At 43.6% G+C, this 15166-nt stretch overlaps 1 protein-coding gene across 1 annotated transcript; it reads right to left on the bottom strand.

The window, feature by feature from the left end:
- Positions 1–3065: 3065 nt before the first annotated feature.
- On the bottom strand, positions 3066–14545 carry LOC103768996 (E3 ubiquitin-protein ligase RNF170-like). The gene is made up of 5 exons (XM_008936163.1): positions 14471–14545; positions 9459–9567; positions 5051–5124; positions 4459–4569; positions 3066–3371 (listed from the first exon to the last, which is right to left on the bottom strand). The coding sequence occupies exons 1-5, from the start codon at positions 14543–14545 to the stop codon at positions 3066–3068; spliced, it is 675 nt and encodes a 224-aa protein (XP_008934411.1).
- Between the last annotated feature and the right edge of the window lie 621 nt (positions 14546–15166).

Consider the following 15166-nt stretch of genomic DNA (forward strand, 5'->3'; position numbering starts at 1 on the left):
CAAGCTACAGGGCAAACAACAGGTAGAGTTATAACTTGAAGTCACTGGTTTGGGGGGAAAGTGTGCTCCAGAAGCGTACAGGCCTCCGATCCTAGGAAAAGTTGTAGTCAGAAAAGACTCGAAGCTTCTTTGATGCTAAGTGAATGAAGTAAATGTGTATTACAGGCAATTTAAATCTTGAAATTAACTTTCTTATACAGCTTTTATGACAAGAAATATGAAGTATTTTTGAAACTTGTGGAACATCAGAGAGAGTATCGCTCCATCATGAACAGCTTCTAATCCAGAATCACGGAATCAGGGAACAGCAGAGATAATGAATTTCAGATACTTGTGATGAAGGTAATTCCTACTTACTGTACTGTCTATGTTAAAAGTATGCTTTATCATTTAAAGTGTACATCTTTATTTTTAATGAGAAATAAAATGCACTGACTTCACTCTGAAGCACTGGGTGTTTTCAGTCAGTAATCCCTGTGCCCCAAGGACAAGGAGTGATCATTTGCTCCAGCCAGAGAGGACAGGACAGCCAGCTGCAGGCACCCGGGTGCCGGTGGTTAGATTAGCCACACGCAGGAGCAGGAACACAAGAACACAAGGAGCAGCCTGACTCGCTCACAGGGACGTGAATCGCTGCCCTCTGCTGTGTCTTTCCCAGGAGCTACACCTGGCACTGCACCTGGTCCCTTTAGTTTTAGTATCTGCTGCAGGTAAGACCCAAACGTGATTTCCATTGGAAACCTCAGTTGGGTTTTGGGTTATTTTCACTCTGATTAGAGTACGCGCGAAGGGCCGCGGCCGATGCTGAAGCCCAGGCTGAGCAGCCACAGTTGCTGCAAACACCTTCCTGCTGCAGGCGTGTCCCCGCCGAGCAGCCCGCTGCCCGCAGGGGGCCAGCCCTGGCACAGCCCAGCTCCTGCCCATCTCACCAGGGCACTTCAGCCAGGCCCGGCTCCCAGCACGCCCGGCCGCACACGCAGGAGCAGGGAGCGCAGAGGAGACAGAAAGGGTTTCCCTTCCTTCAGCTCGTGTTTGTCAAGGCTCAGAAACCTTCCTGGCTGCCTGCTGGCCAAATCCATCAAAAAACAAAGGCTTTCATTTGTTCCCAGGTGATTCTGGAGGTTGCCCTGGATAGGTAGCCCTACAAGGTACTGCCTGGCTCACAGCCACAGGTTGTGGCATAACTGGGCCGTGGAAGGAGAGAGTTTGGGCACTCTGCTTGTGTACGGTAAAAATGTTTCCCCTCTGACCATACAAATTGTTTTGATCTTGCAAGATCCAAAGTCTGCCAGTGTCTGCAGTGAAATTCAGAAATTCTTTCTCTGCCACTTGTCTCTTACTTCTTAATAAAATATACTGTTCTGTTTAAAAAGCAGCAGTAGGATCTCCATCTGAAGGACTGGGTTAAGAAGCAAAGGGGTGACAGAACAGAGGTGGGTGCTCAGATCAGCTTCAGCTCTGTTGTAGGGCACTCTTCAGACTGCGAACTGCCACCCTCCTGGTGAGCCTGTATTGTGCAGGAGAAGCCACCTGCAGCCCCTTTCCAGGGAGGAGTGTTCACAGGGATGGGATTCCATCTTTATACACTTAGCTTGAGAGAAATTCCGTTCTTTAGTGTTGGCATAGGCTCTAATTCCCAGTTAAATGCAAACAGAAGTTACACAATAACAAAATTACACATAAAGAACTTGGAAAATAATAGTTTCAGGATTTTTTTTTTTTTATGTTAGTAGTCAGCACTCAAAAACATCTGGTAATTTTTTTAAAGCAACAATGTACTTCCTGCTTTGCAGTTCGTGGAAAAGCAATTGTTGCCATTTCCAAAGTACCCATTGTTAAAAGAAACAGCTTTACAAGTTCAGGGACATAATTAAAGACAATGAAAGTTGATGGGAATAAAATGAAGAACCATCATAACAAAAGGGATACAACAAGCAAGAAAACAACTGCAACATAATAGCTTACAACAAACTGTGTCAGCTGAAAACATGTAGGAGAAGACAACAGTTGAAGACCAGTGTTTGCAAACAATAAATATCCATAAATTTTAATGTATCTATTTTAATATACAATTCATATGTAAAAATGCAGTCCACTGACTCCAAATTGGTAGCAAACGTACAGGGCATCAGGGGCAGATGTGCAGGGTTTTCTGGCACTGTGCCAGCAGTTTTAACTCTCTGCAGCTCAACTCAGACGTGCACACCCCCCCAGTCCAGGCAAACTTTCCACAGACTTCCTGCTATTTGTGTCATCATCATAAAAGTGTCCTGGAACTCTCTGGCTGGGCTGGTACCAAGACTTAGAAGGAGATCACGAGGCAAGCCTAGAACAGGAGCCAATGGTTGTGCAGACTGTTGCAGCCTAGGTGCACAGGATTAGGGAGGCTGCGCTCCTTGCGTGGGCTTACATGAGAGAGCTGCTCTGAGATTTGCTCATGTTCCTTGCGTGATGTTTTAAAATGCTTTATCCCCTTGTAATACTTGTACTTTATAGTTGCATTTTAGTTCCAAGCCAGTTACTGCCAGTTTTATATTCTCCATGTTGAAATCAGGACTATACTCTTTGCAGAGCTGTAAAAAAATCTGTCCCCCAGTGGCTGTGTAATCAGCTGCAGTAACAGAAAGCCCTGATACAAGGTTCTGTAGGGGTACTGTTTAACATGTCTTGTGTTATACAGTAAATTGTACAGTTTGCTCAGTTCTCAGATTTTTCTTCAAATTGAGCTAAAATGTAAGATATTAAAGCTCAAGAGTTCTAAAACTCCAAGCGCCAGTTGACTGGCATTGTGATCTGAGCCCTGTTCGTAGCTTTAGGCATTTTCAGTTCAGGCACTGCGTGTGAAGGTAAGTTACAGAACGCAGCGTGAGGAGGCTGCCCAGCATGCTGTGTAAAACTGGCCTCCTGAGCCCCTGCACGTGGAATCGTTTGGCCATGCCACGTCTTGCTGAGTCCTGCTCCAGCCTTCTGTCACCAGCAGAATGGCACAGCCACCCTACGCAGCCCCGGGTCAGTGCCTGGGGTCTCTCAATGAAGTCTGACCAAGGACTCCAGGTGTGAGTCATTCAGGACTCTGACAGCATGCTCTGAGCTGCAGACCTTGCCATATTCACCCCACTGGATGCGATTTGCTGACAGATGTTTATCACGCAAATGAAAAGAAGGGAGACGACCACCATGTCATCAGCTGTCCCCAGCGTCCTGCAGAGAGCTCCGGCTTTTGTACCAAATGGAGGAGAGAAGCATAGGAGTGTTCCAAAGGAGCAGACAGCAACTCGTAGGAAAAATATCCATAGGAGGCCACCCCAGGTGAAGATTCCTCGCAAGGCAAGAGGCAGGAATAGCAACACGTCGTAAAGGTAATCTGCAAACTGAGCGTTCAGATGAGTTAGGCCGATTTCCACGCTAGTGCATCGTGCCGTTCCTCCAGTTTAATGTGTCTCTTAAGCACTTCTAGGTTCCCATCTCTTGAATGCAGAAACTCTCTGTGCTGCCCAATCCCAGCTATGCTCTTTGATTGTTTTGTGGTATCTAGAGTCACCCTTCTAGAAGGAACCCCACTGCCCTGGCACTTTGAAAAGGAATTGTTACGTTTGACATAGAGTTCTTTTGGAAACTGGTCTTAATGGCTGCACTGAGTACTTGCCTGGCTTTAAAATCTGGATTCAAGTGGAGGCTGTGAGTGCTTGAAAATGGAGCCTCAAGTGTCACCTTGGTGTGCACAGGAACAAGAGGACTGAGTGATTATTTCTCTTCCTTAATGCTGGTTTGCTGGGTTGAAAAGCAATAGTCTCCTCCACAGTGCCTAGTTTGGTCTGTAGGCTGAAACAGTCTCCACAGGCCTTTCCGGCCCCCTACCAGAGTGTGACAGGAGAGGAAGATTCACTTTGGTGATATTCTGTATGCTGACAAGAAAGGGCCTCACTCGTGCCTTCAGCCCTCATCTTTCAGCTCATTTCCACTGCCTGTCACACCTCTGTACCAGCTGAGATTCCAGCTTTAGGAAAGTAAAAGACCCAGTGTGGACTGTTTGGATTTGGCAACACTTGGGAAAAAAAACAGCTTTCTAAGCTGGAATCTGATTTTAATTTGAGACTATTTAACTAAGTTAAAATCTTGGAGTTCAAATTTGAGTTCATATTTGAAAGTTGCAGCCAGCCCATCTCTAGTTCTGCATTGCCTCCTGTATTTCATCCCACAGTGCTTTCTCCTCCCTGCCAGGATGGCTCCTCTGGGCTAGGAATGCAGAAAAGCACCTTTACTAGGTGCTGGACCCAGCAATGGGTGGTAACACTTCCACTAGTGTATTGCCAGTAAAGTTGCAAAACTGCAAGGAAAGGCAATTCACAGAATGGTATGAACTAGTTCTCATTGCTGGGTCTCTTACAGTCCTCTGAAAGTCCTCATATTTCAGTCCTCTGTGTGTTGCACAGTAAATAGGGATTTATGAATACTTACGGGTCGAGGTTGCCCTGAGAAACGCTTGTTGTAGTCTCTAATGTCACGTACAGTTTGTTTACTTGGCTCATCTTGTTGCTTTCCACAAGAGGTGTTATCCAGGAGAACCACCTTCACGAGAAAAGACGGGCGTTAGCAGGGTGTATCCTCATCTCCAGGATGAAGGACAGAGTTCTGTGGTACGTGTCTCTCCACAGTCTTTCCCTCACAACTGGACCTTTGTCCAGCCCTGGCAGTTCCACAATAGCAGGAACATTTTCCTTTTATAGCCTGCATCCGTCCTCCCGGGACAGTACAACAGGCAGCCTCTGACCAGGGGCAGATGAGATCAGGAACTTCCACGTTGCTCTTTATGGAATGTGATCCCAGAGATTCAATAAACTCTACACAAGGCAAATGCTGGGGGCCTGTTTAATATTTCACAGAGTTGCCTGATAGGGCACGTATCAAATGATATGTGCGAATGGCTGCAGGGTCATTCAAGTCTAAGTGGGTTTTGGAATACTGTGGAGAATTAGAGGACAAAGTTGACCCTAAGAGCTCAAGCTTGTAATTTTGTTTGTAGCCTAATGCAGATGGAGGCAAGTCTTACTTTTTGTCGGCAGAGAGGGCAGGTTATTGCTGCTAACCAAGGACTGAGTTTCCAGTATGTGATCAGACAGGAGCCTACCAAAAAAAAAAAAAAAAATTTGAGGATATTTAGTGTTTACAATGAAATGACCAGAATCTGTAAACCCTCTTTCTACAACTGGTGGTAAAAATGAACCTAATTCTTTGCGTTTATTTTAATATGTGGTTTTACTCTGCAAAGTGACTGCGTAAGAATGGAGCCGTAGCTCTTCCAGACTGGTATACACAGAGATCCGTGGCCCTCCTAATGGAGACCTGGATTCAGTTCCTTTTCCTGTGTATAGCGTCTTATTCCTGAAGCTCCCCGGACTGTGGTTGAAGCTCTCAGGAATATAGGCACCCTCCAGAACACGGTGCTGCTGGGGACAAAGCAGGACAGCTGCATAAAGGTGGAGTTCCTCCAGAGCCAGCGTGGATTTAAGGGTCAGGAACGCTGGTTGTCCCCGATAAACCAAGGTGCATAGCCAGGGGACAGCCTGGTGATGGAGCTTCTGGCAGGACAAAACACATCTTGGTGATAAACTATCCTACATTGGGCTACTTTGTCTGTTTGCTTTTTTCCCATTGTATTACTGTATTTTAACTCTGGCACACATGAGTGAGTGGCTTCATTCTTTTTGAGTCTTCTTACCCAGACAACTGCTAACTAATTTCCAAACACGTCATCTCTTCTCTGTCTTAAAGGTCCTTTCTGACCATAGTGATTCTGTGTGACTGTGTGGTTCTTATCCCGCGGTCTCAGGTCTGAAAGAGGGCAGGGTCTGAGGACAGGAAGGTGAGGCTGCACAGGTAACTGGCAGCAGTGGCTGACACGTGGATGCCAGTGCTGGCACTAACAACAAGGCCAGCAGAGCCAGAACAGCATCTCGTCAGACGCGGCACAGCCTGACTGGCAGCTCCTGGATGCTGCGTGCAGCGTGGCAGGGCAGGAAAGAACATCCCTCAGCATTTCAACTGATCAAGTTTGACAAGGGCCCCAGTGAAAACAGATGCAGAACGCTGCACTGCCATTTTGATGGAATTGGTTGATTGAATTGAACAATGCTTTGTTCTTAAAAATAACCAGCAAGTAGTTTGTTGTAAGTGGTGTTACAACACAAGTCTTCAGGAGCCCTCATTACAGGGCCCCCCTGCACCCAGGCTTACTCTCTCTGCTGTCACTCAGAAGGGGAATACTGGAGAAACTGTGTTTGAAATCCAGTACAAAAATGTTCTGATGCTATCAGTTACACCATATACGTGAGGACTAGGGATGTTACATTTGGCCCCAAGATACTTTTTATGAACCTCGCTCTGACGTGTGCTTTTAACCTTTGTTTTCATTTCCATCTGAGCTTCTTTATGACTCTCCTGTTCTCTGTGCGTGTGCAGAGCGCTTGGCTGGGTTTCTGTCTGAGCCCCATGCAGGGTGTGTAAGCTCAGCCTGGCAGCCAGCTTCCAGCCTTCGCTTCAGCTCTTGCTCTGGCATCACGCCTGACTTGGGGAACCACTTTGCCCCACTGGGTCTAGACCCTGGCTCGTGATCCACACGGCCATGCTGCTGTGCCCGTGTCACTGCTAGTGATGACACTGGTGGGTCCCACAGTTGTTCCAGGGCTTTCAGAAGGGAACCCCATGGGAATTCAAATCTCCCGCACGCAGAATCCTTTGTGTGGTACAACAGGAAAGGAAGGGCTCCTCTGAAGTTGACCTATTTGTGCTTCGGTGCGTTTTTTCATAAAATAGACAAAATCCTGTTTTAATCTAGCCTGCTACAGAACTTTCTGAGGGAGTCTGTAGGTTTCTCTAAAATACCTTTGTGGTTATTGTTAATTAGAAAAAAATAATATTGCTCAAGGATCGCTTTTCAGTTGAACTTCCTGAACATATGGTTCAAACTGAAGCTGAAAAGGAAAACTTCAGGACAAACTGTATGAATTACTACTACTAATAAAAACAGACATTTTTTATAAGTCCACATTAATCTTCTTTAAAAGCTCTGGGCTGACCACATTTTTTAAATAAAACTTTTACCAGAGCGGAATGTATTAAGAGAGCTCAGCGTTGCCTCAGCTCTGCTCCACGGCGCATCGAGAGAGGCTTTATGACTGCCTTCAGTCACAGCAGACTTAGATCTGCACAGGATGGTTTTGATAAGCCCAATGTGAAGTTTTATTGGTTTAAGACATGAAAAACAGACATAACAGAGGCTGCTTCTGCTGTATAGCCACAGTCGTAACATCTATTGTGCATTGCACTGGGATCAGTGCTTCAGAGTGTAAGTGATGAGGAAAGGAAAGCCCAGGTAAGTTACAGAGCTCACAACAACAGTAGGCACAGAGCTTGGGCATGGTGCTTCTCTGCTGATCTCAAAGTAAAATAAAAATGAAATCCATGTCACGATGTCATATTCACAGATGGGGAAAGGGAAAATTAACCAGGCTAGAGAAAGAGGAAATTTGATGGTCTTTGTTGTTATGTCTATCTTTGTACTTGAAACTGTAACTTCTGTGACATTATTTGAAACACATTTTGAGGCCATATGCTTGCTGTTTGTCCTGGAGTGAGTTAGATTCAAAGCATCTTTCTCCTGTATGTATAAAACAGTGTTATAAAAACAGGAAACAATCTATAGCATTAAATGGTGTCACTCATCAGGTAGCTAAGCCCCACAAAGTGCCCCGAGCCTTTGGTGACCCACTGAGTTGTGGTTTCAGAGGACAGAGATGGTGGCAGTAGTGGTGGTGAGTTGTGCTGTGTGAGCATCCTTTCCATCTAGAGACAAATGACACTTTGTAGAGATAAAAATGTGCTTTTATTGCACCAGCATTAATGCCACAGCCCTTTGCTCTCATTTATGCTTAGGTCTTTTTATAGCACTCTTACATGGTGAAAAAAAGTGCAACTGGCTTGTAAAGGTAATTTTGACTTGCTTCGGGGTCTCTGTAGAATGGCAGAGCAGAGCATGGAGCTTTCTGGTTCTGTCCAGGCCAGATCATGAACTGCAGCTCTCTCTGCCAGCCTTCAGCAAGGAGCCTGATAAGCAGCGTGGGCAGTGCAGTTGTCAGCTTCACCTGTGGCCCCACTGGCTGAGGTGTCTCAGAGCTCTGAGAGAAGCCGTGCTCAGTCCAAGCATGGTGGCCTTATCCTGCTCCTTCAAAGCAAGTGCAGAGCTTGCACTGGCTTTTAGTGGTGCAGGATGCAGCCCTCAAAACCCCTGAAATCCTCTTTATAAAAGCAATTATGAACATAACTTCCTCCACTATTCTGTGCGTCATCCTTGAATTCCCTTTGAAAAATTATTTAAATTTTGTAATCCTAACCATATGGCTGAGCAGCCTGAAAGAAGGCATTTAGCAGACACATTTATCTGGAGAATTATGGCTTTACTGAGATTATCCAGTGACTATGGATGCACTGGGGGAGGGCAGGAGACCACAAGAGGGCCAGCCTCAGCAGAAGGACCTTCTAATCTGGATCTGTCCCTTTCCTGTTCAGACAGATCCTGGGCTGGAATAAACAGTTACTGAGCATGCATCATGATGATGTCTTGGAACATTTTTCCCCTTCATGGCCACACAGATTTACTTAAAAAACAATAAACAGATTAAAAAAAGGTTTACACATGGCTAGAAACTTACTTTTTGAATTGTTTAATATGTAACTTCCACTATTTTTTTTAACTTTTTTTTTTTTTTTTAAGAAAGCTTTTACAGGATTGCAAACCTGTAATTTGCCTTCTAGATCACTTCCCTTTTATTTTAGGCAAATGTTTCACATGGGAAGCAAATCTCTGAAACAGAATCAGACTTAAGGTCAGTGTCTTACTCTTGATTTTTACCAATATAACTACAATCAGAATTAATTTTATAGGATAGCTGGATTTTTGTGCAGTTGATTAAAAAGACAAGCTGTCTTCCCAGAAGTAAATTCATGCTTGAAGACTTCATGTCTGTTACATCTTGAGCTTTCACAGTTACAAACTGTGTGATTATTAGACTGCTGTTTTTTATAACACGTTTTTTTGCATAGCTGAATACAAATTGTGTGAGTTTCTGGTGCATTTTACCCATTCCATGAGTCTGTTGTAATTCAACAGTATCCTATATATCCTGTGAGATGATCTGTTACTTCTTGTCATCTTAAAGACTTCTTGGGTGTTTCAAAAGTGGCACCTTTTAGATGTGAAAGCAATGAGCAAACAAAAATACTGATTTGGGGGGGTGTGATATAAAGATGGGGCTTCTCCTGCTTCTAGTGAGAGCATCTGCATTAATTCTAGGGAGGAGGGCTTGGTCCTGGTTCTGACACAGGACTTGAGATTTCTGTAAAGAAGAGTGCTTTATTTAGAAACCTTTGTAAGCACTGCACTGTCAGTCCAGGAAACTTACCACAAAATAAATGTCCACAGTTGGTTTCTACTGGGAGAGTAGCTGTCTGGAGACAGATGGGGCAGCTGAAGTCACTGTGATGACTAGATTGCCAAATTTGGAGTGATTCCTGGAAAAGTAGCAGTACAGACTCATCAGTAAATGAGTATTTTGATTGACATATTCAGATAATTCAGATAATGAAAATTAGGCACAGAGAAACTAAGTGCTTTGTGCCACATTTCTGCTTCCAGTGATATATCCACACACCACTGGGCAACATTTATGTTTTGAAAGCCAGTTGACTTTGCAGAAGCTGTCATTAGTAGTCAGACAGCACCCAAAGTCTGCCTCAGTAGCGTTTGGATCTTCTTCATCCTCCTTTGTAGTCCTGTCTGTCACTTAAATGTACTGAAATAGGGACTGGTGTGTTCTCTGCCTGCCTTGGGTGGCAGAATGGTACCCCTGGGCTGTCCCATAGGCTAGGTAGCAAAAAGGCTCCTTTATTTACATAAATAAATTGCTTCCAAACCATCCTTCCCTTTGCTTAGCAAAGTCTATAATTAAGAATAATATTGTGCTTTGGTTTTGGAGCAGGAAGTTAAGAATGTTGTAAGCCTCTGAAATGCTAAAGAGACATTTTGAAATCCAAAGTCATATTTCTAGAGGCAGAAGGCTGAAGGGTGTGCATCAATCTTCCAGTCTTTGCTCCTAAATCACTGCCTGGTAGCAGTAAGTCTGTTTGGCAGGGTGTTCATCTGTGCCAGGATTGCTGGATAACAATCTCCAGTGGGAGATAAAAAACCTGTACTTGCTTGATACTGATTCCTTACCACACTGAAAGTTCTTGCTACCTTTATTGTGATGCATTAGATAAGGTGCAGTGGGTGATGGACCTGCCTGCTTCATCGTGGCACACCATGGGGAAACTTCCACCTGACCACACGTTCGACTGCCGTGAGCACAGTGAGCTCAGTCTTTGGAGAAAATGCAGCAGTAGCCTGGTGAGTGACCCTTCCTCCTTGAGATGAAGTTACTCCAACGTTCTGTCAGCCTCAGCACTAGAGGGGCACTCCTGAAACTGGCAGGGAGCGTCCAAGGAAGTTCCTTCACTGTAAGGCAGAGTCTTGGAGGTTGTTGACTGTCCTGCAGTGCCTGCACATGTTTAGCAAGGTTCAACAGGAGGTGGTGTCAATTACAGTTTTATTTTGTGCTTTCATCAAAACGTGATGCACTTCACACGTTCCTTGCTGACCCTGAGGTGCAGCATCATCTGGAGTGGGCTGTTTTTCCCCATTTCTGAAGTATAGTGTCCAGAGGAGATGCTGCCATCCTTTGGGATTACAGTGTTGGTATATGCTTGTGGTCCCTTGTTGCCCAATTTGGATTGTGTATTTGGTGTTCAAATACCTCATTGGCACCTGTCTACATGACAGATCAGTCAACACGGTTCCAAGTATTTGACCTATTTATAAAAGTTCTGACAAAGAGAATATTGAACAGCTTCTATCTTTGGCTTGTCAAATACTGGAAGATCCAGAGCAGCCGTGAAGATTCAAGCTCATTTGACACAAAGACTTTATTTAAGTAATTGATTTTTCTAATGTAGTAATTCCAAGAAATAAGAGAGTGGTCATCATGTAGGTCTGCCAGATGAAAGGAAACCAGGTCTCTTTGCCAGAGCCATGTTTAAAATTAAGAGCTCACCAAATTACTAGTTTTTCACCAAATTACTAGTTTTAAATCAGCACCTTTAATACCAGTCTTCCCTTCCTATGATGAGGATCTGTAACTAAGAACTGGGGTTTTTAAAACACTGTGCTGTAACTACTGGAAAAAAGTCTTTCAAATGTGTTTGTTTCTGATTCTCAACAGAAAACTTTCAGATGCCCAAGGCATTTACATTGTTTTCAGGTTTTCCTCTCCATGCGCTGATAAGATTATCTCCCACTGAGATAACAACCCCACAACAGCCCAACAAGCCTGGCCACAAACAGAACACAGCAGGGGTCAGGTTCAGCTCCACCACACTGGCAGGTGAGCTCCAGGCAAGCAGGTTCTAACTGTGCTGCCCCAGGTCCCACTAGCACGTCACCCCCCTGCCTTGTGACTTCCTTGCAGCACTGGTGGGATATCTGCAGATTTGGAAGAGTGTTATTTCAACTGATACAGGCTGTAATAGTTTTCTTCAGCTGAGGAACTGCCCCAGAGCAGTTGTGTTTATAAACATTGCACACATGACATAAGCTCATTAGGTATCTTTATTTTTGCAAAGTAATAAGCATTTCTTTGCAAAGCATTTCTTTAGCTTTGTCTCATACAACAAAGGGAACCGAGTGTGTTTCTGATTATGCAGCAGATGGGGAGCCAGGGGAAACCCAGCACTCCCAGACTGGAACCCATGGAAAGCCTGAGGAGCTCTCCTGCCCTCTGCAACCTGGAGAAGCTGAAACCACTCGTGCATTTCGTATCAGAATGCGTTAACTCGCTATATGGCTCCTAGGGGACAAATTATTATAGTTTTATTCCAGATGACTCATCTTTTGCTGACTTACATGTGCAAGTCTGCAGCAAGAGTTTGTGCTGTTCAGATAACAATGAAATTGAACGTTGCTGTGCTGCTGTATGATACTGGTTCTGGCTGCTGAGGTCAGCTGCCATGCAAAGGGCTACAGAACTCTTCAGCGGAGGGCATGTGCCTGTTCAGACCTTGAAAGTGCTCAAGCTCTGCTCTCAGAGCATTTGAGTTAGGGTTGGGACTATGAATTGGAGCAAAGATCCAGGCAACGATCCTGTACTAAGGACACTAGGTGAAAAGTATGTGTGTATATGAGGTGAAAAATCATTCAAACCCAGTACTATGAAACAGTGGGTTTATCTTCTTGTAATCTCTCTCTTATTGAACGCAGCAAAGTGGGAAACTTGACCAGCTCTTGCAGTATGACTAACAAACAGGTGTCAGATTCACAAGATAAAAAAAAAGGCATATGTTATTTACATATACAGTTAAGCAGTGAATGTTCTTATGGGTGCTAGAAATTTCTGAGTTCAACAGGTACTGGGCATCAAATACTATTAACTGCAAAGACAGTACCTCTGGGGAAGTTTTGGACCATAAATCACTAGTGAATGGAAGAGTGTTCTGGGGAAGCAGCAGCAATGTTTCTTCACTCTTCGGTAGGTATCTGTTGCTGCAGAGGGCAGGTTTCACCTGGTATAGCCATAATAGAGCATTTGGAGGGGGGGGAAAGAGATTTGGGGTCACCTTCAGCAGGGATGCCAGTGGCTTAGTCTTGTCTTGAGTAGATAGGCCAAGAAAACCATGCCAAATCTTTCATTTATTTTTAATAGAGTATGTGCACATAATCAAATTTCCAACAATTCCTGAGTCCAAGCACTCAAAATGGTGCTGGAGTTGGCTCTAGCCTGGCTATAAGGGACCGCCCAGCTGGATCTGATAGAAAGAGAAGACAGATGATATCTGACATAGCTATAGGGCTGCCAGAATCAATTTAACCTTTCCAAAATCTTGAGCCAGCCTTTGAACATTTGAAGTAGCAGAGTGGATTAGAGATTGAAGCAGTGATGATGGCAGTTAGTATTTTGTGTCATGAGGCTTCGAGTTTCTGATGCCATTAAACAGTCTTAACAAAATACAATATTTAGTGTGTCGTTGCCTAAAATGACAGATTTTTAGGGAGCTTACTCTCATACAGTAGCTCTACATGTAATTACTAACAGCACAATTAAATTTGTCATTCCTGTTAATTTTAGTCTGGAAACTTTGAGAGTGCCCATAAAAGCTACAATTTCATAGCCTTGTATTTGGATCTCAGTGCCTATCTCAGCTTTGGAAATCCGAGGCCTGGATAATGCCATACTGATACTTAAAGCAGCTTTGGTGAATGCAAAGGGGTCTGTGGAAGCATTTTCTAGGTAGCATACTGAAATCAGGCTCTTCTGCCAGAAACATCTCTGCTACAGGAGAACTGGGGCAAACTTCCACCTTTTCTCATCGGCAGCATCATGTTCTAGTGACTTGATTAGCGACAGTCAGATTAGGGAGTGCCACAAAGCTAGCACAGAAAATCAAGTTTGGAAGTTCCTTCAGGATTCATACTGCTCCCTGCGGTGAGGTTTGAAATGAGTCTGTTCCTGAGTGTAAGAGACAGAGGGAAGATGATGAATTCCTCATATTTTACAACCACAGAACTCCCATTGTGGTCTATGAAGGAAGAAAACCAAGTCAAGATTTTCCACACAATTTTCTTAATACTATTTTGAACACCTAATGTTAGCTTTTATCTAAGATTCATCTTTAAAAACCCTAAAATATTGGTGTTTCTAACCCATACGTTCTTGGGACTGTAAAATGTATAGTAGAAGTCAATTTACTTCATTTGGAGCAAATAACCAGCCAACCAAACCCCAAAGTTTAGAAGCAAATTATTCTAAAAACAGAATCCAGAGATGCAGAGAGCCTTGAGCTCTGCCACCTCAAATTTTAAGTGCCAGCTCTTCAAGCAGTGAGGGAGAATGAACACCCCTTGCCTCACACCAACACTTTCATGAGCTAGCAAGAAGACAGTCAGTTGAATGTACTGTTTTAGCACAAGGAAATTTCGGTTTAAAGCATGACTGATGAGTCCTTTCTCATCAGCATGTTTGAAGAGAAATGAAAGTTTAAGAAGCACTTAGCAGATTCAGGTGCTAACAAACTTCTAGTCATTTTTCCATGAACACGTGCCATGATTTAGAACTAAAATAAACCTTGCTTTGAGGTTTAAACTTGTTAGGAAGATGACCAGGGAGGGTACACTGGACAAGCTCGTTATTTGACAAGACATACATAACCTACTGAAAAGCAAATTAAAAACATGACATATTCTAAAGGGCACAGCTAATTCATGCACATTTTCCAGAAGAAATCTAATGAATAAAAGTATAAGTAAATACCTCAGTTATTTATTTATAATCATTCCAATGAACACTTCCTACCATGGTTCAGAAGACCTAGGTGAAGTTTGGCTTACCATTCCTCTTTCCAGAAGTGTCTGAGGAGCTGGGTGGGTTGTACCTGCAGGCAGCACTGGTGTGGAATCATTCATTACGGCTAGCTACATGTCTTTGTCAATCATTAACTTAGTTGCCCAGTGGCAAGGGTCTGTCAGGTTTTCTGAATTATGGCTATGAAAGAAACCTGGTGGGCTTTTTTTTACCCCCCTCAAATCTGATAAAAAAGCAGAGGACTCCTGAGAGGGGGAAAAAAAAAACAAACAAGCCAACAAACACAGAAAAAGTTTAGAAAGTCCCTTTCTAAAACATCTAAATAAATCTTCTCCCTCCCCAAAAGATGTGTAGCATAATTGAAAAGGTACCTGAACCTAATTTAAAAATTGCATGACTATTTTTAAATATTAACTTGATCAAGGGCACACTACAGGTTTTTTGGTCAGCTGATACAGTAGCAGCTTATCAGTACTGTTGTGAAACAGGCTTAAAACTTGCCAGACACTTGTGATATTTTGGAATTGCATAACTGCAGAATTAGATTGTGTCACACAATATTGTCCATTTATCAAATGGAGAAATTAAGCAGAAGGCCTAACAGAAATAACTACAGTTGATGGGCATATATACTTTACAGGGAATATATTTTTTTGTCATGCTCTATAGTCCTTAATAAAGGCTTGATTTCTGTAAAAACATTCTCCAGTTTTATGCAGCAA

This window comes from Merops nubicus, unplaced genomic scaffold (assembly GCF_000691845.1).
Source record: "Merops nubicus isolate BGI_N331 unplaced genomic scaffold, ASM69184v1 scaffold15182, whole genome shotgun sequence".
NCBI lineage: Eukaryota > Metazoa > Chordata > Aves > Coraciiformes > Meropidae > Merops > Merops nubicus.

What these genes read in the sequence shown, in the direction of transcription:
- LOC103768996 (XM_008936163.1), bottom strand. Translation starts at nt 14,545, where the DNA reads ATGAATGATTCCACACCAGTGCTGCCTGCAGGTACAACCCACCCAGCT. An exon ending in CACTTCTGGAAAGAGGAATG is followed by an intron (nt 9,568 to 14,470) that starts GTAAGCCAAACT and finishes CTACTTTTCCAG; the next exon opens with GAATCACTCCAAATTTGGCA. An exon ending in TCTCAGGGCAACCTCGACCC is followed by an intron (nt 3,372 to 4,458) that starts GTAAGTATTCAT and finishes CTGAACGCTCAG; the next exon opens with TTTGCAGATTACCTTTACGA.